We start from the raw sequence: 24294 nt of genomic DNA on the forward strand, positions 1-24294 counted from the left end.
GCCCAGACCCTCCAGCCTGGGGCCAAGTGCAGGTGAGGCCCCAGGTGAGGGCTGGAGGCGGGGCTCTCAGGTAGCACAGGGGCTGACCCAGCCAGACAACCCAGGCAGCCTGCCTTCCTTCCTCAGGGACGCACAACCTGTCCTCCTGGCCATGGGCGGCGCCGTGGTTGACGAGGGTCCCACCGGCATCAAGGCCCCTGATGGGGGCTGGGGCTGGGCCGTCCTCTTTGGCTGCTTCGTCATCACGGGCTTCTCCTACGCCTTCCCCAAGGCAGTCAGCGTCTTCTTCAAGGAGCTCATGCGTGAGTTTGGGATCGGCTACAGTGACACGGCCTGGATCTCCTCCATCCTGCTGGCCATGCTGTACGGGACAGGTGAGGGGCTGTCACACCCGGCGGTCACCTCTGGAGTTCACCGTGTTCAGTTCTGGCTAAGAGCTGCACACAAGCAAGAAGGCCTGGGGGTGGGAGATGGGCAGGGCCCAGGGGGGCCCCTTTCTGCCCCAAATCCGTGGCTCTCCATGGGGCCAAACCCAGCACAGGCCAAGTCTTTGTAAGACCTGTCCGATGACAGGCTGTACCTGCACTGTACGTGGCTGTACGTGGTCCCAGAGAACGAGGCTCTGGAACGGTCCTTTACGGACAGTTGGGTCTCGACGCCTAAACAGAGCAAACAGAAAAGAGACCAACCCGGGGGCATTCTGCTGCAAACCGTGCTTGGCTTGGGAAGGTGTCTGGGCACGACTCACATCCTGGGCACCTGGCCTGTCTGCTGAGCTGGGGCAGGGGGCACCAGGGAGGGAGAGTCCGGGCCCAGCTCTCTGCCCCCCACCCCCAGGCCCACTCTGCAGCGTGTGTGTGAACCGCTTTGGCTGCCGGCCCGTCATGCTCGCGGGTGGCCTCCTGGCATCCCTGGGCATGGTGGCTGCATCCTTCTGCGGAAGCATCATCCAGCTCTACCTCACTACCGGGGTCATCACCGGTGAGTGGGGCCCAGCAGGGAGCGGGGCAGGCCACGGCACGCTCACTCCTCAGTGGCCAGATAACGGGCCGGGCGGCGCATCCAGATCGAGGGGCCTCTTGGGAGGGGGCGGCAGTGGGTTGCCTCCCACCCCTGGCGCCAGTCTGTCCCTCGTTCCCCGTCTGTCTCTCCCAGCATGTTAGTTGGTGACAGGGGCTTTGAATGCACACCGGGTCCCCTCGCGTGGACACCCACAGACCCCACGTACAACTGTTCAGGCCGGAGCCTGTGTCTGGGCACACGGGGGACAGGGACAAGGGGCCAGGAGGACTGAGCTGACACCTTTCCCCGCCTGCCCCTCCCACAGGCTTGGGCTTGGCACTCAACTTCCAGCCCTCCCTCATCATGCTCAACCGCTATTTCAACAAGAGGCGCCCCATGGCCAATGGGCTGGCGGCCGCGGGCAGCCCTGTGTTCCTGTGCGCCCTGTCCCCACTGGGGCAGCTGCTGCAGGACCACTATGGCTGGCGGGGCGGCTTCCTCATCCTGGGGGGCCTCCTGCTCAACTGCTGCGTGTGTGCCGCGCTCATGAGGCCCCTGGAGGCATCCCGGCCGGGTTCGGGGCCCGGGCCCCAGCGGCCAGCCAGGCGGCTGCTGGACCTGAGCGTCTTCCGGGACCGTGGCTTTGTCATCTACGCCGTGGCCGCCTCCATCATGGTGCTGGGGCTCTTTGTGCCCCCCGTGTTCGTGGTGAGCTACGCCAAGGACCTGGGTGTGCCCGACACCCAGGCTGCCTTCCTGCTCACTGTCTTGGGCTTCATCGATATCTTCGCCCGGCCCGCCGCGGGCTTCATCACGGGGCTTAAGAAGGTGCGACCGTACTCCGTCTACCTCTTCAGCTTCTCTATGTTCTTCAACGGCTTCACGGACCTCACGGGGTCCACGGCCAGCGACTACGGTGGCCTGGTGGTCTTCTGCATCTTCTTCGGCATCTCCTACGGCATGGTGGGGGCCCTGCAGTTCGAGGTGCTCATGGCGATTGTGGGCACCCAGAAGTTCTCCAGTGCCATTGGCCTCGTGCTGCTGCTGGAAGCCATTGCCGTGCTCATTGGGCCCCCGTCGGGCGGTGAGTGGTGGGTCACAGCCTTCCTGGGGAGGGGGACCCACCATGGGAGGGCTCTTGGCTGCAGGGACACCTACCAATGTGGCCAGGCCACCCGTATTCCAGCAGGAGTGAACGCCAGCCATGCCCCACTCCTGAGGACCTGCTTGGTCCACCACGGAGGGGGCCACGGGCCTAGACCAAAGGCGGGCACGTGCCCGAATCCGGAGGGTGGTGCTGTCCCTGCATGCAGGCCAGCTCAGAGCCCAGGAGGGGGGTCGGCTTTGGTCACTTTGGGCTTTCACCCTTTGCAAAGGCTGAGAAAATACCGGGGCGTAAACTTAAACGGTGTGGGCTAGGGTCTCTCCAGCTGACTCTGCAGGCCCGCACCCACAGGGGACCCCGTGAATTCCAGGGCTGTGCCTCGGGGGTCCTGGGGTCCTTCTGGGGCCTAGGCAGTTCCCGTGAAGGCCACGGTCAAGAGGCCTCCACGGTGACAGGTGACAGGCAGTGTGACCAGATACCTCCGGGCACCCCAGACGAGGCTCCCACCCTGAACCTGCACGGCTCCAAACCCTCCTCCAAGCCTCTTGGTCTGTGCTGCCTGTGGTGAGGGAGAAGCCGGGACAGGGTGCCCCTGGGCTGTCCCCAACAGCACAACGGTGCACAGGTAGCTGGTGACCGTGGGGGTGACCTTCAGCCCAGGCTGACGCTGTCTCCCCTTTGTAGGCAAGCTCCTGGATGCGACGCACGTCTACCAGTACGTGTTTCTCCTGGCAGGGGCCGAGGTGCTGGCCTCCTCCCTCGTGCTGGTGCTGGGCAACTTCTTCTGCATTAAGAAGAGGCCCGAGGCGGCTGTGGAGGAGGGGGAGCGCCACAAGCCCCCCGCGGACGTGAGGGTGGACTCTCGGGAGGTGGAACACTTCCTGAAAGCAGAGCCTGAGAAAAACGGGGAGGTGGTTCACACCCCAGAAACGAGCGTCTGAGCGGAGGAGGCCAGCAGGGGTGAGGGAACCGGACAGAGACTTCAAGGCTCGTGTTTATTTCACAAACAGGACCGGCTTGGGTGGGGCCGTCCGTGTGTCTCGGGGGGCTGGTGAGGTGGGGACCGTGTCATTCCAAAGCAGGTCTGTGGTAGAGCCAAGCCTCGAGGTTACAAGCCGTCTGCACCAGGACACAGCCTGCTGACCCCAGAGCAGCTTGGTGCCCACCGCTGTGCTCAGGGACCTAGAAACCCATGCTTCAGAGACAACACGACCGGGGTCAGGGGCGGAGCGGCACCGTCTCGGGAGAGACCCCCCCCCCCCACCCCATGTGGCTGGCTGCACCCCGTCCCGCCCCACCTCCACCACGGAGCTCTAGCCCGCCCCTCGCCGAGTGTTGGGGGACAAACCTCCCTTCCTCCGCTTCTGAAGGTCTGAAATAAACCCGCGTATGGGAGGAGCCACCTTGGAAGGAATGTCTTCAAAGAGCCGGGGTCTCCTTCTACGAGGGGCAGGGGTCTGACCGTTGGCTCCGAACTCACTTTTTCAACAGACAACCTGGTCATTTTTACAAAGTGGCTCTGGCCCTTGTCAGCTGGGTCGGCTTTAAGCGCTGCTGGCTCTGGACCCTGTGTTGCTGGAGCCCAGATGGCTCAGAGCATCCACCCAGGGGCCCCGTGGCTGGAAGGGGTCTGGCCGCACCCAGGAGCCCCTTTGAGGCGTGGGCACTTCCGCTGAGACATACGTGTGATTCGTGTTCACTATGTGTGTGTTTAAAGAAAATGATCTTCCTGCCTTCCATTTATTCACCCCTCGGTTGGCTGATCGTGGCCCTATGTGGCCAGCACCCAGGGTGGGCATCTGCTCCCGTCCTCCTGGTCCAGCCCTGCTCGGCCTCGCCCTGGGTACCTCACACCCACCTGCCCTCATGGCCAGTGGTGGCCTGCGTGGCTGGGAGCCCGGTCAGAGGCCGCTGGGGCCGCCTCAGTAGGTGGTGCGTCGCGGGCGCTGGGGACGGCAGCGGGCACCCTGGCGGGCCGCGTGCAGCCGGAGAGACGCCACGTCCCTGCTCCTCTGCAATGAAAAGCAAGTGAAAGCTCACACCTTGTCCCGGCCAGAGATGTCCCCCCCGGGGGGCTGTTGCTCTCCCTCTTCCATGTGCCCCTCGAGCTGTGTGAAGCCAGGCACCCCCCTGCAGCACCTGCCCACAGCCCCGGGGCTCTGATGCCCATCCTGGTCTGCCCAGGCCCTCTGTGGGGGGCGGGGGCTGTGGCGATGCCAGCTGCCGCAGGGGTCAAGGCAGAGGCCCTCATCTACTGCCCTTGGCCCGTGTTCAGGTGAGCCAGGCAGGGCCCACTGGGCTGTTTGTACCCTCCCCCTTCTCGGCCGCAGGAGCTCCGTCTGGCTGCTGCTGGCCATGAAGAGCTGTTGTGGGCTTCCTGGACCTCGCGCTGCAGTCTCCCCAACCCTCACCCTAAACTGCTTTCCCAGCGCTGGCCAGGAGCAACTGAAGTGTGTGTTCTCACCCGTCTCCATGCCCGTGTCCTAAGGCTGGCCCAGCATGGGGCCCAGCGAACCCGCGAGTCCTGCCCTGGGGATGCTTAACATTAAGCGATTCTGAGATGATCGCCCCAATCGAGGCAGGATGCACACAGCTGCGGGGGGGCTGGGGTCCATGGGTAAGCCCGCGCGCTCCAGGGTGAGCAAGGGTTCCTCTACCCTCCCCTTGGCCTAGGGAACGCGGGTCCACCTGTCCCCTTAGCCGGCACCTTGGTGGACACGTGAGGTGGACCCAAGGCCCCCTGCTGGGCACAGTCTCAACGTTTCCAACCCAGACCGGAGGCTGAGGTTCAAGGCCAGAGGGAGAGAGTGAGCAAGGAAGTCTTATCTGCCTAGTATTCTGGTTCCAGGTGTTTCCGGCCGGGCCCAACATGGGAGACAGGAAACCTGGATGTCCTCAGGAAGCTGTGGCCACCCAGGGCTGAGCACTCCTCCCTCACACGAGTCAGGGAGAGCAGTCAGTGCTCGTGGGGCCATCCCTAACCCTCCAGCACCCCGTGGAGACTGCCCCATATGAAGTGAGGCAGGCGCCCGTGCCAAGCCCCCCCTCGGTGGGCCTTCTTGGCCCCTCCCTGGAAGGTACGCACACGTCACCCCAAATCACCCCAGACTGCTGCCCCTAGCCTGGCCGGACCTGGGTGGACCTGCCACATACAAACGCTGGGAAGAGCCTATGCGGAGAAGCCCCTGGTGCATGCGTGTGGGCCCTGAACTGGGGGTGCCCGATGGGGGGAGGCGGCACTTGCAGCGGCCCTGACGGACTGCCCAGTCCTTCCCAGCACCCAATCCATGGCCTCAAGGACGCACAACGTGGTGGACCCTTGTAACCCAACACACGGGTACACGGGAGGCAGCACCCAGGCTCTGGACACAGAAGGAGGACAAAGGGACGAAGGACAGGGTGTGGGGTTTCCAGGAGGGGCTCCAAACGGCTTTCAGCGGAGGCTCTGCACACACTCCTGAGTACTGAGCCTTGTGCCCCAGCCCAGCGGCTGGTCCCTGGGTCAGGAAGATGGGGACCATGAGGCATCTTCCACTGCTGAGAGGCCAAGGAACAGGGCAGGCAGGCTCTGGGCAGAGGGCAGCGTGACGGCCCCTGTCTGCCCGCGGCCCCCTCCCAGCAGAACAGAGGAGGGCAGCTCGGGGCTGGTCTCCCTGCCACCTGGGCTGAGGGGAGCAACAAGGGGCCCGAATTTTGCTTTCCCAACGTTGGTGGCTGGGAAGTGGGGAGGGCCAAGGAAGAGCCCAGCCCTCTTCCGGAACCCGGCGGCCCACTGGGCTCGGCCAGAGTTGGCAGAAAGGGGAGGGCTGTGCTGGGTTACCGCACACTCGCGGGGAGCAGCTGGCTCCTCAGGCGCACGTAGGCCAACCCCACGCCTTCTTGTTTGGTGGGGTGTGGGGCTCACGGGGGCTGGAGGGCTTCAACAGTGCACGTGGGAAAGGGAGGTCAAGGCTGTGAGTTCAACAAATGGAGGGGCCCACCCTGGAGCTGCCTCCCAGGAACCATGTCCCCCTCGGCGGCCGTACGACCATGACAGGCCGGCTGCCTCCCCACAATGCTCAGGGCAGGTGACAGTGCTTCCTTTTGGCGCTGCCTGTGGGGCCACGGGGCTCAGGCACCTGCTCCGTGAAGGTGGTCAGGCCGGGGGGAGAAGGGGCCCCCGAGCGCACCGGCACGTGTGTGTGCACGGCCTGCGCAGGCGTCGGCTCTGGAACCGCTGAAGTGGCAGCCCACCCGGCCACCTGCTCCCGACCAGCTTATACCAACACCACCGACGGGCCGCGGGCAGGTCAGACACACAGCGCCCCTCTCAAACGGATGAAATAAAGACCATGTGGAGGGCGGGGGAGGGGGGAAGGTAGAAGTCATCATGGATTTATTATTTACACGGTGGTAGTACATAGATGCAGTGATCACACAAACGTGCCAAGTCAGAGACCGGCCACCGATACACAGGTTGATACAGACGTTGCAACTACGCGTCCTGCAGTCGTGACGGGGAATTAAACACCGGGAGGGCAGCAAGTGTGCACGGACGGACGGACGGACAGCCGCACAGCCACGGGCCCGGGGAGCTGGGCCCGCCTTTCGGATCGTCCGGCAATTTCAGGTGGAAGCCCAGATGCAGAGCGTGGGAAGGCTGTCCCTACCGGCGTCGGGCAGCACCCGGGGGGGGGGGGGGGGGGGGGCTGTGCTGCTCACGCCCCGCCAGGGGCAGGCGTACCTCTGGAGAGGGTCCCCAGCCCACCCTGACCCGCCCGAGCTCGCACCGCACTCCCACCGCCCCGCTTGGCCCAGGCCCCGCGCCCCCAAACAGAACAGCCAGTTCAGGATTCACAAAGAAGCAAATGGCCGCACTCCGGCGCTAGTGGCTGAGGGGGCAGGAAGGGAAAACAGAGACGGACACTTCTCCGGTCCACTTGCTGCCAGCGCCCTGGTTTCCACACAGAGCACTGTGCAGGGGGCGGCAGAAGGAGAGGCGGAAGTTCCCACAAACACCTATATTGCACCTTGTTTCCCGCGACGGGGGCTCCGGGCTGCCACCTGGCGCCTCTGCCTGCGACAAGATGAGGGAGCGTCCTGGCAAACCACCAGGAGCCCAGGGGCCCCGAGAGGTTCCTTCTGGCGAGACTCAGCCCCGCCCTGCTTCTTGACCCCCGTGGGGTTTGCTAGGTCCCAACAAAAGTCCCGGAAGGAAGTGCGTGACACCACACCCTCCTGGACACAGGTCGAGTCACCGGCTTCTTGGCACTTGAGGGTGGATTCCCTTGGGCCGAGGCCTCTGTGGGCAAACCCGGTGCCGGGCACACCGCCACGCCCTTGGTTCTGAGCACACAGATGTTAACACACGTTGAGGGCCAATCTACACTGATCACAGTTACAGTCCGTTCAGAACGTTTCCCAAATTCAAAGACACGGAGGCAACACCACCACCACAACGACCACACGTGACCCCAACGGAGGGTCCGACGTCTCTCGCTCGAAATCCTCTCCTGAGGCACCAGCAACGCGCCACGCAAAGCCTTGGCCTCTGAGATCTTCGGTGCTCGGCTTCCTTCTGGCCGAGTCCAGGGGGGTGAGGCGCAGCCTGGCTCCCTAACCGCTCCAAGGACCTCGTCGCACGGGCCTTCTGCTTCAGGTGGGGAAGGGACAGTGACAGCCAGCACCAGCGCAACGAGGCCACAAGACGCACAGCACACGGCACACACACGGACACGCACGGGGCACTTACACACACGTCTACACGGGACGGCACTTCTGACGAGAAAACCCCTCTCCACAGCGGACCCCACGACACGCAGACCACAAAGCAGAGGACGGCGCCCGCGTTCTGCTCCCTGACGCGCTCTGCCTACGCGGAAGCTCCACGCCAGCCTCTGCTCCGGGGGCTCTTTAGAGGCAACATCTGTCTCAGGACCACAGAAACAGACGAGAAAGGAACAATAAAAAGACAGGTTTCTTTACACAGATTTAAGCCAGTAATTTTTAGCAAAATGATACAAAACTGTCTTAACCAAGTAGAAGATCGGTGGTTACAGTAGGCTCGTCAGGGAGCAGGGCGCCGCCACCGCAGGGGGACTGAAAGGCTCTTGAGCGGGAGTCTGGTTCTCTCTGCAACTGTCTCTCACACTCTGCTTTTCTTCCCAGCCCGAGACGAGCGGGCCGCGTGGGAGGCCCTCGGTGCAGCCCCTGCGACGGCAGAGCTTTGCGGTCTGTCCGGGTTAGTTTGTGTTTTGTTTCCCCCACGGGCGTCGCTGGGCGGGCGGCCTGGAGAGCTCCCGGTGTTAACGTTTCGGTTCTAGACCGGGGGGCGCGTCACTAGTAAAGCCATTGTAACAGAGTAGACCAGCCATGCATTGTCTGCCCTTCACAGCGGAAAGGAGTTCTCATCGGTGCACCACAGACTGAAGACCACTGGAAGCCACCCGACCGGGAATCTGTCGGAGCCAAAGCACAGGAGAAGGTCAGCATGAGGCCAGAGGCACGGGGCCGGCCAGACTTGGGCACGACACAGCAGTGACGGCGGGGGGGGGGGGGGGGGGGAGGACACGGACGCTGCCCGACCCTACTCTGGACGCCCGCGCCAGACGCCCAGCCACGCCGGAAGGTCCCTCTGCGGCCAGGACACGTGCTCAGCGGAACGAGTGACAGGAAGACGGGGAAGGAGGAAGAAGCATGCAAGCAAGGAGGCCGGGTGGCCACGGAGCTAGAAGCTCGAGAACAATCAGACCAGACAGAGTCCAAGCCGGAAGAGGTACTTGCTCCCAGCACCCCCTTCCTGGAAAGTAACCTGGCGTTCAGGAAGCAGGGACGAGGCGCCGTGTGGGCACCGGGACTCCCCGTGGGGGGGGGGGGGGGGGGGGGGGGGGAGACGGGAGAAGCAGCTCCCGTCAGGGCGCCCTGGGGAACGCGGCCACGCCGGAACCGTGGCAGGTGCCGCAGCGGCGCCGGCGGCGAGCCCTGGCCACGAGGAGCCACGGCGTCACCAACGGGAGTGGGCCTGGCTCGGGTGCCCAGCCATGCGCCGACGGCAGGCAGGGGAGCAGGCGGCTGTGGCTGACGGGTTAATACAGACGGCAGCACGGACGGGATGCTGAGCAGAGACCGAGGTCGGAAAGAAAAACAAACGAGGACAGAAATAAATGCGAAAGAAGAGAGTGACAAAGCCAGGGCGGCAGAGACCACCGGGAGACTCCCGCAGCAAGAGCGCAAGAGCCCCCACCAAGCACGGCCGCTCAGCTGAGGACGACACACCCCGCGCCCCACACTACGGACCCCGGGCCGGGGCGGCTCGAGTGCCCTGGGGCCGCCGGGGCCGCGCAGGAGCGCACAGCCCCGGGCTCTGGACGGGGCCGACGGCCAGCGCAACGGCGGGCAGGGTCCCAGGGCCGCCCCGCGCGCCCCCAGACCGGGCGGCTGAGCGCGGCCGCTCCGGAATCCACTCACGGAAAAGCACCGGGCGGAGGGCGCGCGCTCTCCCTGCAGCACCCGGCATGCAAGCCCGGTCCCGCCTGCGCACCCCCGGGGCGGACGCAGGGGTGGTCCGCGCCCGCCACCGCCCGGCGCCTGCCGCCTGCCGCCTGCCGGGCCCCGACATGAGCACACTCACCGGTGCTGCCTTCCAGCGGGAGACGTGCAGCTACTTGCCGTGGTGTTCGAAAGGAATGCTATTCTGAGGTGGGGGGAAAAGACAGCCGTTGGTAAGGGTTCCGCCGGCAAGCAGGACTGAGGCCTTCCGCACCTCGCTTCAACTGGGTCCGCGACCCGGCCAGGCTGCCCCAGAGGGGACCCCAGGAACTCTCGTCTCGCCTCATCGGGCAGAGCGTGAACCTGACACTTCCGGATGGGGGCCCACGGTGGGCCCCGCCCCCAGGCCTTGCCTGTGCTTGGCCACCCCTCCTGACACGCGGACCGGCCACAGGGAAGACAAGGGGGCCACGGGTCTTACTGGAAAGGGGTTAACCTCAGAGGCCGTGTCACGTTCCATTCACGGCACCGGACCCACGAGGCCTTTTCTTCTCAAAGACAGAAACTCACAAACAGGTTCATCTCCCAGATGCCCTCTGGGGTCCTCACTGCTCTGGCTGAGAAGTCGGGACTCGTGCCCTGGGTCGGGAGCGTGCGGACCGTGCTCTAGCACAAGCCCCCTCCAGAAGGAAGTAGGGGCAAGGAACGGTCACCCTCCTGCAAAGTCTGAGCGCACCACGGTTAAGGGGTGGGGACGAGGGACACAGATGTCAACGGCCCCTCCCCGCGCCCAGCTGGAGAGTCAGCAGGGTCCCCCACAGGACGGCCGGCGGCTCGAGCGCCTTCTGGGAAGAATTACTGCCTCCGACATCGCACATCTGCACAAGACACGACATCTCTTCAAAGCTCACAGAGAACCCAGACGAAAAGCAGCCGCGGGGGAGGTGGACAGAACACGCACGGCCTCAGCCCCATGGGGGCCGCCCTCGCTTCACAGAAGCATCCCTGGCTCTACCTGCACCCCGCTTTCTTTGGGGAAGAGTGAACGGAACCCACAGAATCACACAAGCTGGAACTTCCAAACCACCGGGGCCGACACTGGGGGGCAACCCCCGCCAAGAATCTCAGAAAGAGACTCTTGCTGTCCCACAGGGTGCCCGTCACCCCCCGTGGAGGGCAGGAGCCTGGTGCAGAGTCTCCCAAGAGCGCAGGTGGGTGACCCAGAAAACCCAAAGGAGGGACCATCTCTGGGTCGGGGGTGCGTCAGGGACACATCCCAGGGCCGTGTCCTCAACACAAAGACCCTAAGAAGACCCCCAGGGAGCCCAGTGCTTCTATCAGAGGGGAGACACCTCCCCATCACACCTCTGGAGCCTCGTCCTTCTGGTCCAGTCCCACACTTCTCCACACGGAAAGCACAAAGAACAAGGACGCGGAACACGGGACTCCCAGTTGCAAACTCGCCTCTGCTCAGTGAGACTTCACAGCAAGGCCCCAGGGCACGTGGGCTGAGGCTGGCCACACTGTGCGGGAGAAGCTGGGCTTGGTCCCAGCAGCCTCGGGCCCTCTGTCGTCCCAAACCCTCCATGTACGTTCTTTTCCCTCAAAGAGAATTAGCTCTGCCCCTTCCTTCACCTTTGCTGGCTGAGGTCGAGAACGTAGATCCTGAGTCCAGACAGAGCCCCTGGGGTCCACAGACTCCCGACTGTCCCTGCCTGGGGTATCTGGGGCCCTGGAGCAGACTGTATGCCTGGGCTCTCGGCCACGCGTGGGCAGACGCTGCCTACGATCTGTCTCCTGCTGCCGATTCATGGATTCCAGGGCTTGGGGGAAGAAGCCCACAGCCCTTTCGGAGTCCTGCGGGGAGGGAGGTGCAGTGTGGGGCCCAAGCTCATTACGCTGGCCAGACTCCTCGAGCCCCACAATTAGAACCACAGGGATCCTTAACCTCTCTGGGAAAAAGTTACGTGCAAAGACAGCCCCTTTCTGGCAGAACCGCCAGCAACCTGGAGGTGGTCACACCGAAACTGTTCACTTCACCGGGCTAAGATAAAAGGGATCAGGAGCACTCCCTCCTTGCTCCTCTGCCAGAAGGTCAAGCGGACGCTGCGGAACTGAGGTCCTGGGCAGTTCTCACAGACCCTGTGCTCTCCTAACCAACGTGCTTGGCCCAGCAATTCACCAAGATACGCCCAGCACCAAGCGTGTGCCAGCAGCAGGGCCCAAGGCTAACTCGTCAACGGGAGAGGTACCACAGTGAGCCGGAGGGGCACCGCCGGGGGTGCGTGACCCAGGGCCCGGGCTTCCAGGGTGCTCCCCAAAACCAGTGCCCGTCCCCCCAACCCCCCGCAGATACCACGGGGCACACAGGCACCCGGAGGACCCTGTTGGAAGCAGGAGAGGGACCTGACAGCTACCTGAGCAAGAAGGTCCAAGTGTGTGAAAAGAGCTCATCTGTGGAGGGCACGTGGGTGAACGCAGAAGAGCCACGGCACCAAAGCCAGAGAGGGAAGAGGAGGATGTGGGTGGAAGGGACCCGTGTGCATGACCGAGCCATTTCTCTGAGGACACCTGCCTCGTCAGAAAGAAGGCAGGTGGGCAGGGACCTCAGAAGACGGGAACGCTCACCCGCGCGCCGACAGGCTTGTCCAGGCCACCTTCCAGGGGCCGCCGGCAATCCACGGGGACCGCCTGCCCAACAAGCGTGAGCAAAGGGCCTCCAAGCCTGTGTGTGCCCATGACAGACATGTGGTGTGAGCAGGCGTGGCATCTCAAGTCTGCACCGGAAGACGGCCAAGCCTCCAGGGCTGGCTTGGGGATGGGCTGCGAGGAGGGCCACAGAAGAGAAAAGGCCCCACTACCTGTCCCAGCGCGGCCGGGAGACGAGCCCTTCCTCTGCACAGCCCGCAGTAGGCTCTGAACTAAGGGGCTGCAGAGCCGCAAGGGGCGCCGCGTCCCTCCCCGCTTAACACTCGGAAAGGACGGCCGAGGGGAAGCAGGAAGGAACGAAGCCTTCCACACCCTCGCCCCACTCTTCTTGGCGCCCGAAGACTAGCTCGGACACAGAGAGGCCCATGGGCCGCAGCGTCCCGACCTCGCCGAGCCCGGAGTGCGTGCCTGTGCGGAGCACATACCTGTGAGGTCGACATGCGGGAGGTATCTTGTCGGCCCGTGAGATCGGAGGAGGAGACGTTGACGGGGGCGCCGCGGTGCAGCCGCATACTCACTTTCCGCTCTCTTTCCATGCCAGACACGGGCCGAGGAGAGGTGTTAGCTGGAAAAGAGGAGACGGGGTGAGGGTGAGGCCTCAGCCTCAGGGCAGCCCTGCCATCAGCGAGAGGAGGCCTCTCCTCAGCGGCCTCGGCGTCTAGCACGTGGGGAGGTGGGTGCCGCTGTACCCCGCGGGGCCCCACCAGATCTCCAGGTCGGCAGTGGTGGGCAGGGGCCGCGGAGCGCCCAGGGACACCAGTGTGCTGGCTGCGGGCGGACTTTCCCAGGAGCACAAGCAGCAGAAGGGGGCAGCTCGAGGCCTCCGTGCTCAGGGGGCCGCTCATGGAGGGGAAAGAGGGGCGGGGAGAGAGGCTCCTAGGGGAGCCATCCATGTCTCTGTGGCAGGGTCCTCCAAGTCCAGTGAAACACACGTCCCCTGGCCTGCCCATCCTCGGGAACCAGAGTCGACCAGAAGTGGGACGCACACAGCCTCACCCGGCGCGGGGCCCTGCAGCTCCAACAACCAGAGCGGCCAACGTGCACACCAGAAGCCCCGGTGCCTGCTGGGGAGATGAGGCCCCAGCCCACTCACCAGTGTGTGAGGTAGGGGTGAGGGGGGTGGGAGGAGCCACCTCCTGGGTGCCCCGCAGGCGGCCAGAGGCCGTGGAGGGGAGGCCGCGGGCGGCTGGGTTCCGAGGGTGCCTCAGCCGCTCCTCTCGATCGCGGCGCTCCCGCTCAGCGTCATCAGCTGCCCGGCTGGCTCCCTGTGAAGGAAGCAGGAAGACTAGACTGAACAGGGTTCGGTGGAAACTGCCCAAGGGTCCCGGCTGCCCCTTGCGACTCAAGAACACACCAGGGGCACTGGGACCTGTGGCCAGCTGGGATGAGGTGCCGCTCCCTCCAGGACAGAGGCCTGCCCCTTGACCCTATGAGTGCACAGAGGAGGTCCCCAACACCCCTGAACCCCCCTCACTGATAGCAACTGGGTGGCCTCTTCCCTGTGAACATCCACACAGGGACGGGAAATCACACAAAGTCAGGACAGCGGTGGGCCCAACGTGCTGGCATCCAGAGGATCCAAGAGGCACGTGAAAGTGGCGGTGTCTGGTGGGTGGGAGGCCTGAGCAGAGCCCAGATCTCCGGCCCCAGGGCGGATGTCAGGCCAGTGCCCACATGACAAGGACTCAGGTAGCCAGAGCTGTCCTAGGAGGACCCACGTGGTGGACACCACTTAACTCGCTCCCAGCACAAACAGCTAGTTACACGATGAACCGGGCGAGTGGGGACAAGACACCCGCCACCACGTTCTAATTACCAGTGCCGTAAGGCAATAGTCTGCAAACGGCAGCCCACGGGCCAAATCCAGCCACCATCGGTTTCCGCACAAGTCGTCCTCCGCACCCACTCGAGTAACACGCCACCCGTGGCAGCTTCTCAGTGGCGGCGCAGAGCCGCGTGGCTGTTCCAGCAGGAGCACCACAGAGCTGCGATGAGCCACACCCCAGCCCTGCCCAGAGAAGGGTGGCCGGCCCTACTGGGAGGGGGATGCCGCCAGAACGTTGCCCAGACTCTGGGCGACCTGTGGGGGCACGTCCCGCGCCAGCCCACTGCGGCACACCTGGTTCTCCCACACACGGCACAGACCCCTGCACGAACACCCGGGTACCCGCGAGGCCGCAAAATAATCCTTTCTTGGCTTATGCTGTCTAGAGAGGAGGTTCCGCTCCTCCATCGGATCTTGTCACCCTGGAAAGGTTCCAATTTCTGTTTTAAGCTCGTAACTAAATATAACAAATTTGTAACAAAAGAGGAAGAAGTTCCAAAAAAACCCTGGAAGTTTCTGGCAATAGTATCTCAAGATTAATTAGATTCCTGTAACAGGCAGCCTGCTTTAGAGAAGGCAAACACCAAAGCTCAAGTTCTGCACCCCCACCCCCAGCAGTCACGTGCAAACCTGCATCCACTCAACAACCCCCGAACGAAGGAAGTCAACGCACTTGGACCCAGGCACCGCGCCTCCCGAGTACCCACCCAGCTCGCTCACCCACACGGCTGGGTCCGAGGGAGGAGGGGCAGGTGGTCACGTCACCTGGCAGGAGCCCTCGGCCTTGGCCATACCCCCCTGCACGACAAACGCTCGGGAGCCACACCTCAACATCAGAGGCAGTCAAAGCCATGGCGCTCTTGGTGAGGAGAATGATAATAAGATGACATTCTCATGGTCTGTCATTCAAGTAAGAGCCCTGGTTCCAGGCAGACCTGCGCCAGAAGACACATTCCACTGGCTCCAGGGGGGCCAGCGCTGACACAGTGCCTTCTTTACTGTCCCCTCACCGGGATCTTGCTTCTTGGAACCTCCCGGCCTTGGCTAGATGCACCCCACACCGGGCCAAGACCCTAGCAGGTGCACTCGGCTCCCCCTAGGCGGCAGACACGCCTTCTAAAACCTGCAGCTCGTCTGGCGGAGGCCTCTGTCTAACCAGCCGGCAGAGCACTTACAAATTTGAGCATGTTCCAGTCGAACACGTAGTCATAGGAGAAACCCTGGCGGTGGAAGAGATTCCTGAAGAGCTGCCTCAGGTAGGAGTAGTCAGGCTTGTCGTCAAAACGCAAGGAGCGGCAGAAATTCAGGTACGTGGCGAACTCAGCTGCAGAACAAGATACTCAGTGCTACCTAGCAGCGCCCAACGGGGCGCTGGTGGCTGCAGATGCTCTCGCCACCACTGCCTGCCACACACCGGGCACGCGAGACATGTCGTCCGAAACAGTGCTCACACAGGGAGGGAACTGAGACTTCAGGAAACAGTTTAAGAAAACCCAGCACCACAGAGCACAGCCTGGTTCCCCCCAGGGCATTTCTCCATAGGAACAAAGAACTCCATGGGTCCTTGGTCCCGGAAAGCAGAGGAGCACCAGGGACAGGAATCCGCCACCAGCCCAAGGACAGGTCACCCACGGACTCTTCCCCTCCTCACCACGCGGGACTCGTTGGCCTCCCAGCACCCCCACCCTAACCCCACCCTGAGACCACAGGCCCACCCAGCGCCTGCACTCGAGGACACGCACAGGGGTAGCTTTTACACAGCACTTCGATGGGGGTGGACATCTTCTTCTCGCTGATCCGTTCGTACTTCTGCCTCTTGGTGGCTGCCTTCAGCCCCTGCCAGGGCAGAGAGCCCAGATTGAAGTACATGAGCACATAGCCCAGTGACTCCAGATCATCCCTTCGAGATTGTTCTGGAAAAGATGGGAAATGGGTTAAGAACAGCACACGTGCGCCTGCAGCTGCAAAGCCAAGACCCCAGGCGCATGCTTACTGGGGAAATGCACTTTTTTTTTTTTTTTTGAACGTTTATTTTATTTTTGGGACAGAGAGAGACAGAGCATGAACGGGGGAGGGGCAGAGAGAGGGAGACACAGAATCGGAAACAGGCTCCAGGCTCTGAGCCATCAGCCCAGAGCCCGACGCGGGGCTCGAACTCACGGACCGCGAGATCGCGACCTGGCTGAAGTCGGACGCTTAACCGACTGTGCCACCCAGGCGCCCCGGAAATGCACTTTTAAAGCTACAGAAAATACTCTCGGATTCTTTCTCACCACAAGTCACCCCTGATGTGCTTTTAGGGGCTCTGGCACCCCTGGATGGGCGATACCAATATTAAGTTTACTGCCAGAAAGCCCAGCCACTTACCCGCCCCCACCACACCTCACAAAAGGTTCTCCGCAGTCCGGACAGTCAGCCTTCGCTACAAAGGTTCGATGACAGCCTCCATGCCAAACATGCTGGCCACTCCCAGGGTGTCCCAAGGGGCTTCCCTTTCCCTGAACTAAGGGACGGACATGCCCAAGGCGGCCTGGGCCAGTGACCGGGGGCACAAAAGAGCCCACCACCCACGGGCTCACCGATTCCAAGATGCGTGTTGATGGAGGCGTACCGCGCCGTCCCAGTGAGGTTTTTGTTCTCGCGGTAGGGGATGTGCTGGTGGGTCCTGGCATCCCGGTACTTCTTGGCCAGCCCAAAGTCAATGATGTAGACCAGGTTGCCCTTCTTCCCCAGCCCCATGAGAAAGTTATCTGGCTTCACATCTCGGTGGATGAAGTTCTTTGAATGAATGTATTCAATGCGACTAATCTGGAAGCAGAGAAGGAACGATGAGACATTAAACCCCAGCAGCAGCCTTGGAAAAGGATCCTGGCTCGGCAGAGTGAGGGCTGCGCCCTTAGCTGCACGTCCCGTGCCCTTGGTCAGAGCAGAGTAACTCAACAACCAGTGAAGGGCGCCGATCGGACCACCTTCGGGACCCCTGCCGTCTTCCTCGCTGGCTCTGGTGGTGGGTGGACTGCTGGCTGGTGACAGGACCGCCCCCTTCCCAGACGAGGGTCTGCACCAGTCGGCCTCTCTGCAGAGTCCCACACGCGAATGGGCGACACCGTGTGGGGCAGTCTCCAAAGCCGGCCAACCGTCAGTGCCTTGCAGCAAAGGTGACCGCGTGCCCACTTTCTCCCCACCCACCAACAGGCGTAAAACAAAGGGAACCGCACCCGAATGCGCCATCACACTGCCGAGGCAAACCAAGCAGGCATCGAGCACCCGGGCTCCCCGGCACTTTGGAAAGCGGGGTTCTTACCATCTGGTCAGCAAGCAGCAGGACAGTTTTGAGGCTGAATTTCCTCGAGCAGAAGTTGAACAGGTCTTCCAGGCTCGGTCCCAACAGCTCCATCACCATGACATTGTAGTCCCCCTCCGCCCCGCACCACCGGATGGTGGGGATGCCCACTGCAAGAGAAACCCAACACGCCTGTGCTCACACACTCAGACGCACCACATGAGACACACGCCATGCGACAAGGGCTGGCGGGCAGTGGCTGGAAGTGACACGGGGAGAGGCCAGCATCCCGGGTGGCGGAGTGAGCAGGCGCAAGAGAGAGAAGGTGCCAGAGGACAAGAGGGGCTCGTCTAGAAAGAGCGGAGTTCCCATCCGCCTCCCCCCCACTCCGTCAGCACCTCCCGTCAGCGTGCCGCATGTGTCACAAATCACAAACTACTACGGGCTCGCTGCTGTCAACCAAAGTCCACACCGTTCAGGTGCCCTCGGTTTTCCTGTCATCCTCTGTCTGCCCCTTCCTCACGTCTCCCCAGGCATCTCTGGACTCAGCCATCTCTCACGTCGTCCCTCGTTTCCGGTGGCCCGGCAGTTCTGGGGGTGCTGGGGCCGCCCCTCTGTTGGGATGTGTCTGATGTTGCGTGATGGGCTTGGGGAGGAAGACCGCAGAGGCAGAGCACCCTTCTCTTCGTGTCAGGGGTCCGTGCCGTCAAGGTGACGCCATCACTGCGGACACGACCTTGACCGCTTAACTGAGATGCGCTCATTCTCCCTCCCCAGTTCTGTTCTCTTTGGGAGGCCACCACTACGTATGGCCCACACTTCGGATGTCGGGGGGGGGGTCATGCTCCACATTCTTCGGGGTGGGTGGGGGGAGTATCCACACACATTACTCAGGTTCTTCTACACAGGTTTGTCTCTTCTCCCCCAGTTTACTTATTCAATCATTTTTTGGGACCATTACGGGCCTACAGGTACCTATGTCACACTCTGGTCTGCACTGCAGCCCCCCCCCACCCCGCCCCCCGGTCACTCACTTGGCTGTCCGTGGTGCTCTACCCAGGGCCCCCAGAGGCGCCTGAGTCAGTCCTGAGACCATCTACCAAACCCATCAATCGAGGCTTTTGTGCCTCTGTGTTTTGAGCACTGCCTCACTTTCTGACACTAAATGTTTTTTAGTTCAGCTTTACGGCAAGTCCTGATACAAACGGGGCAACCCCCTTTCATTCTTAAAATCAATTACTCAAAATTTTTCCATGTTTCATGAGAACAAATCCAATACATTGTCTTTTTAAAGCATCACGAAGCAAATGTCTGTAGCACAGATCACCTACCCAGACCAAGAGCATTCTTGAGAACCTCACGTGCTGCACATTACACACTCCCGTGCACTTCTCACTCCCGTGCTCCCCGAATAACGACCATCCAGAACTGTGTCATTCCCTTGCTTTTAATAAAGTGAGGGTGCATGATTACTCGGCCATAAAAAAAGAAGATCTTGCCGTTTGCGACAACATGGATGGACCTAGAGTGTTAGGCTAAGTGAATTAAGACAGAGAAAGACAAATGCCATATGATTTCACTCATATGCATCACCTAAAACCCAAAACAGACAAACAAATAAAAAACAAAAACGAACTCATAAAGAGAATAAAGTGGTGGTTGCCAGAGGGGGTGGAACAAACAGGTTAAGGGAATTAAGAGGTACAATCTCCCAGTTATAAAATAAGTAAGTAAAAAAAAAAAAAGAAAAGAAAAGAAAAAGTCACAGCAATGAAAAGTACAGCACACGGAATAGTCAATAATATTGCCGGAGCACGGTATGGTGACAAATGTGACCACACCTGTCGTGAGCACTGTGTGGCCCACAGGACTGTCGTGTCACTATGGTGTACACCAAAAACTAATATAAATGAATCACAGTTCTATTAAATAGTTTTGTCAAAAAGGACACATGTTGTACAGTATTCCCTTTGCAAAACAGACCACAGTTCACCACTTGGACTGTTTGGGTCTGCTTCCATTATAAACAGTGCTACTCAGTATACCCGTATTTATGCCCACGAGTGCAAATTCTTAACACACGAAGTTCTCGTTCACATCTAGTTTATCCCCCAGGCGCGTACCTACAAACACAGAGCACAAGTTATCTGACCGTACAAGATAATGTCAAATTGTTTCCAGAGACTCTCTGGAGAGCCCACCCCACACACCCACCAGCAGTGGGCAAGTCCCTGCTGTGGAAGAGGACCGCCAGATCGCTCAATTTTTATCACCCAAGTGGGTATACAGACGGTGTCACGCTAAATTCTCAATCTGGATCTTTCTTCCATGTGGTTACTGGCCACAAGTTTTCTCTCTGACATGTCGACAAGTGTCTTTTGCCAACTTTTCTATCAGGGAATCTTCTGCCTGTTTTATAGCAGTTCTTTAAAGATTCTGGATACTAAACTATTGCCGGTTTTATGTGAGGCATATTTTTTTTTCTTTTGGAGTGTTTTGATGAGGAATTTTAACAAAGATGAATATATCAATCTTTTTCTTAATGAGTAATGTTTCTGGTATAAGAAACCGTGAGTCAGAAACAGATACTATTATTTTCTTTTAAAAGCTTAAAGTTTCCCTACATCCAGCCAAAATGGGAGTAATAAGGGCCCAATTTACCCTCATATCTGCAAAAACAGAAGACTTAACAAAACACAGGACACGTGGAAAAACGGTTTCTAAGACACTGAACGGGAGACAACGAACGAACAACGCCCAGGCCTGACAGACAGGGCACAGGCCGCCCCCTCCCAGCCTGAGTGTCAGCAGAGACGCAAAGACTGAGCAGGCAAAAGGAACCTGACTTCATCCCATTTATGACCAAGTGGAGGAAGAATCTGAGCAGCAGAGTTAATACCGAGCGTGCAAGCCAGCGGAAGTCACAGCATCTGGCGTCCAAAGATGACCAGGTATGCAAAGAGGCACAAAACACCCGCGCTGAGAACGGTCCGCTGAAACTGGCTCAGGTGTTAGAATCAGCAGAGATGGACAACACGTTATCAACTCCAACTGTATTCCGTGTCAAAAAGTTACACGAAGGCACGGCATGGGGGATTTACGAGACTCAACTCTAACTTCCAGAAAGGAGAACTACAGGGTCTGAGATCAGACAGCGTAGAAGAAAAGATGTGTGACTCGAGGCACAGAACTACTGGAAAAGCAGCAAGAGTTTCAGTGAGCTCCGGGACAGCTTCGAGCCACCAGACACCTGCATCACGCAGCCCCCAGGAAAGAGGGAGGAGGGGACAGAGGGGATGCTGGAAGCAGCAGCTGGGTAAAGACAACAAACCCACCAACCTAAGCTCGGCGAGCCCCACGCACCGGGGCCACAACGAACATCGCACAAGCGTCCAGACCTGTGAATCAAATCGCTCACGACTAGATAAAGAGAGCATCTCGAAAACAGCCAGGGAAACGCCATGTGACATAAACCAGACAAAGACCAAGATCACTGCATGCTCCTCAGAAAAGCACAGTGGGAAGCCTCTTTCAAGTATGGAGGAAAAAAGCCTCAGAAAGCGAGTAACGAGAAGATCTCCAGGTCTATAAAAAAGGTGTAGACTCCATTGGCAGCAGACCGACGGAAGCGTGGGCCCGCACAAAGGGTTGAGAAGCACTGGAAATAACAACGTAAGTTCACACGTAAGGTTTTAAAATTACTTAAATCCCTTGAAAAGATAGGACTGTTCAAACGAAAATAACAACGCAGCGTAGGGTTTATCACATGCAAATTTAAGCGCCGGAGGACCGGACCACACAGGCTGGCAGTGAGGGAAAGGAAGCACACCATCACAGGCAGACGCCCTTGACACACACACACACACACACACACACACACGGGTTGTAGAAAGGCCAGCGCACGACATCAACTTCAGACCAAAGGGCGCACAAGAGCTGGGTCCACATGGGACACAGCAGGCTGCCGTGCAGAGCGTTCCCAGGGATACGCCCGTCATTTCGTAAGGATAAAGGTGTCAGCTCATCAGGAGAGCGTTAACAACTCCACTCGTTCATGCAGCTAACAGCACAGCTTCAAAACACACAAAGCAAAGCCGCAAGGAGATCGGCAAACCCACAGCTTGACGGAGTCCTCGGCAGCCCCTCGGGCAGCAGAGCACAGTGTCCTCAAGTGCACACGGGACGGTCACCAAGACAGACCCAATGCTGACATAACACAGGCCTAGCGTTAAAAGGATTCTAGTCGTACAAAGTGTGCTCTCAGAAGACCATGAAATCCAGTCAGAAATAACAAAGAGCTCTCTGGAAAACCCCCAATATTTGGAAGCTACATACTATGCTTCAAAATAACCCATGGATCAAGGGAGAAATCAGAAGAGGAATTAGAAAGCATTCTGCACTAACTGAAAACCCAACATATCAGGATTTACGACATGCGCTCTCGTAGTGCTTGGGGGAAATTTATAGCAACTAAACGCCTGTATTAAAAAAAGACACATCAATGACGTCAGAGAATTGGAGATTAAACCCAAAGTAAGCAGATGACATAAAAAATGATCGAGTGGTAGTCAATGAAACAACACAGAGAGAGCGACGACTGGAACCAAAAGCTGTTTTTTTGAAAATATTTTTGATAAACTTCTACTCAGACTGCTCAGGGAAAAACAGAAAAGGCACAAATTACCAGTATCAGCAAGAGGCCTCCGCACACAGGAAAAGGCTAATAGAGAACTATCATAAACAGCTTTATGCCAGTAAATTCAGGAATTCAGATGACAAATGACCCAGGCAAACTGAAAGACACCAACCATAAAGCCCTGGTTACTGCTGGAGGGAGCGTAAGGGAACAGCCACTGGAAAGCAGCTGGAGGTTTATTCAAAAGGAAAAGCTCTCGCCTCCTTCTGATTCGGCCACTCCACCCCTAGACACTCACCCATGAGAAAAGGAAATGACTGTACACCTGAGCACCTACACAAACGTTTGCAGCATCTTTGGAATGCCCGATACCTGGAACCAGCCCGGACGCCATGAACAGGTGAAGGGATCGAGAACCGGGCGTTACCCGCCCAGGGAACACCACTCAGTGCGCTGTGGGAAAGGAGGGGCAGAGGTGTGAGCTCACACACGCCACTGTCCGGGACGCACCGTGTCACTTCTCACGCTCCTAGAGAACTGTGCCCTGGGCCCCGTGGTCTCCGGATTTCAGCTGCCCTGGCTGCGTACACAAGATGGTCTTGCGCACTTTAACTCCGCTCTTAATGCAAACATCCCGGTCTTGTGTTTCCAGGTGACGCCCTCCTTCCTGCGCCGGGCTCTCAGGGCAAAGAGCAGTGTCGGGCAGGAGCAGCCGCAGGACCGCGCAGCAGGAATGCGCTCTGCCGTCCCACCAGGACGGACAACTGCTGGCAGAGCACAGGAGCCACCTTCCTTTTACCAGTTAGAGTGGGCTCCTCTGCCAGGGTCCTCTTGAAACCCCTCCACCTTCATGGGCGACGAGTTTTTAACCGGGCTGCCCTGTGACTTGATCTCTTCCTCCTCGAAGATCAGCAATCAGTCTGAACAGGAAAGGCGATGCAGAGGGGTCAGGAGAAGGCACTGAGAGGAAGCCAAGGCTAGGGGAGGCTGGTCTATACCCGTGACGAAGGGTTCCTACTCAGGACCTCGACTCCCTTCCCCTACCAGATCCTTCACTGGCTCAGGCCAGGCCTACCAGCACAACAGTTCATGTGTGTTTGAAAAAATTCAAGTTGGTCATGACAGCTTGTAAGAGAGCCTGAGCTGCCCTGGGGTGCCAGATGAAGGCCCCAAATCTTTATCCTTGAATAATGCTGCGCTTTCCTGCCTCAGCTTCCAGAGACTGTGGTGTCCAGGGCCGGCATCCTCTCCTGGTGCAGCAGCGGATAGGGCCATGGTGGTGCGTGCGATGGAGCGCACTGGGGGAGCCACGTGTCATCCTGGTCCTGGCCACCCCCTTAAGATCGCTGTGTCTGCCAGGCCCACAGGACTCATGAGCTGCCAGCTGAGTGATCAAGAGGCGGCCTGACTTGGGTAAACATAACAAGTTGCTCTTTCTCCGTATTCTTCTGGGGTTTTATGGTTTACAAACTTCTTTTTGTATTGAGAGAAAAACAGCCAGATGATCTGACAAAAGGCTCTGCACCAGGCAAATGATCTCAAACACAGGCTTGAGGGACCCCTTCTTAGAGTGTGTGTGCAAGTGGGGGGGGGGTCCTTGAGCCATCCATCCTTTCTTGGTGTCCCCTTCCCCTACTTCCTATTTTGGGCCAGATCTTCTGTCCTGAAAACTTAACTCCTACCCTATTCCTTCCTCTGTACCCCACTCCCACCAAAGCTTAAACACCTACACATTTAATTTCTGGGGTGATTCCATAACTCTTAAGGGACTTATGCAAAATTCTGAAGAAGCCAGAAGATGCCATTCCTTGTTCCCAATCCCAAGACCGATGTTTGACGTGATTCATGCCAAATACACTGCTGTATTCAGACGGATTTAACCTTCTTTCCTACTTTAGTCTCTAATCCTATGGAAGACATGTGGGGGGGGGAGGGGGGATGAGCTCCCATGCAGAAAGTGGGGCTGGGAAGGGCACCTGGGTGGCTCAGTCAGTCGGGGGTCCGGCTTCAGCTCAGGTCATGATCTGGCAGTTCATGGGTTTGAATCCGCCTGCTTTGGATTCTGTGTTTCCCTCTCTCTCTGCCCCTCCCTCACTCATGGTCTGTCTCTGTCTCTAAAACAAACAAACATTAAAAAAAAGAAAAAGAGAGAAAGAGAGAGAGAGAGAGAGAGAGAGAGAGAGAGAGAAAGAAAGGAAAGAAGGAAGGAAGGAAGGAAGGAAAGAAAAGAAAAGAAAAGAAAAGAAAAGAAAAGAAAAGAAAAGAAA

At 59.3% G+C, this 24294-nt stretch overlaps 2 protein-coding genes across 12 annotated transcripts in view; one reads left to right on the forward strand and one right to left on the reverse strand.

Moving 5' to 3' along the window:
• Positions 1-3840, forward strand: part of SLC16A3 (solute carrier family 16 member 3) — a 7705-nt gene extending 3865 nt beyond the window's left edge. The window contains exons 4-7 of one of the 2 annotated variants that reach the window (XM_040456730.1): positions 127-374; positions 838-1041; positions 1328-2086; positions 2792-3521. In XM_040456730.1, the coding sequence (XP_040312664.1) occupies positions 152-374; positions 838-1041; positions 1328-2086; positions 2792-3048 (1443 nt within the window). In that variant the 5' untranslated portion in view covers positions 127-151 and the 3' untranslated portion in view covers positions 3049-3521. Of the gene's footprint in view, positions 1-126; positions 375-837; positions 1042-1327; positions 2087-2791 lie in introns of both variants that reach the window. The other variant, XM_040456731.1, reaches the window with a different exon arrangement.
• Positions 3089-24294, reverse strand: part of CSNK1D (casein kinase 1 delta) — a 33331-nt gene continuing 12125 nt past the window's right edge. For 3 of the 10 annotated variants that reach the window (XM_040456725.1, XM_040456718.1, XM_040456726.1), the window contains 7 exons: positions 17413-17561; positions 16688-16916; positions 15851-16021; positions 15284-15432; positions 13377-13548; positions 12709-12848; positions 9786-11431 (listed from right to left, as the gene is read on the reverse strand). In XM_040456725.1, the coding sequence (XP_040312659.1) occupies positions 11045-11431; positions 12709-12848; positions 13377-13548; positions 15284-15432; positions 15851-16021; positions 16688-16916; positions 17413-17561 (1397 nt within the window). In that variant the 3' untranslated portion in view covers positions 9786-11044. The other 7 variants (XM_040456729.1, XM_040456724.1, XM_040456727.1 and 4 more) reach the window with 4 other exon arrangements.

Source organism: Herpailurus yagouaroundi, unplaced genomic scaffold (assembly GCF_014898765.1).
Source record: "Herpailurus yagouaroundi ecotype Mexico unplaced genomic scaffold, PumYag 217, whole genome shotgun sequence".
Lineage (NCBI taxonomy): Eukaryota > Metazoa > Chordata > Mammalia > Carnivora > Felidae > Herpailurus > Herpailurus yagouaroundi.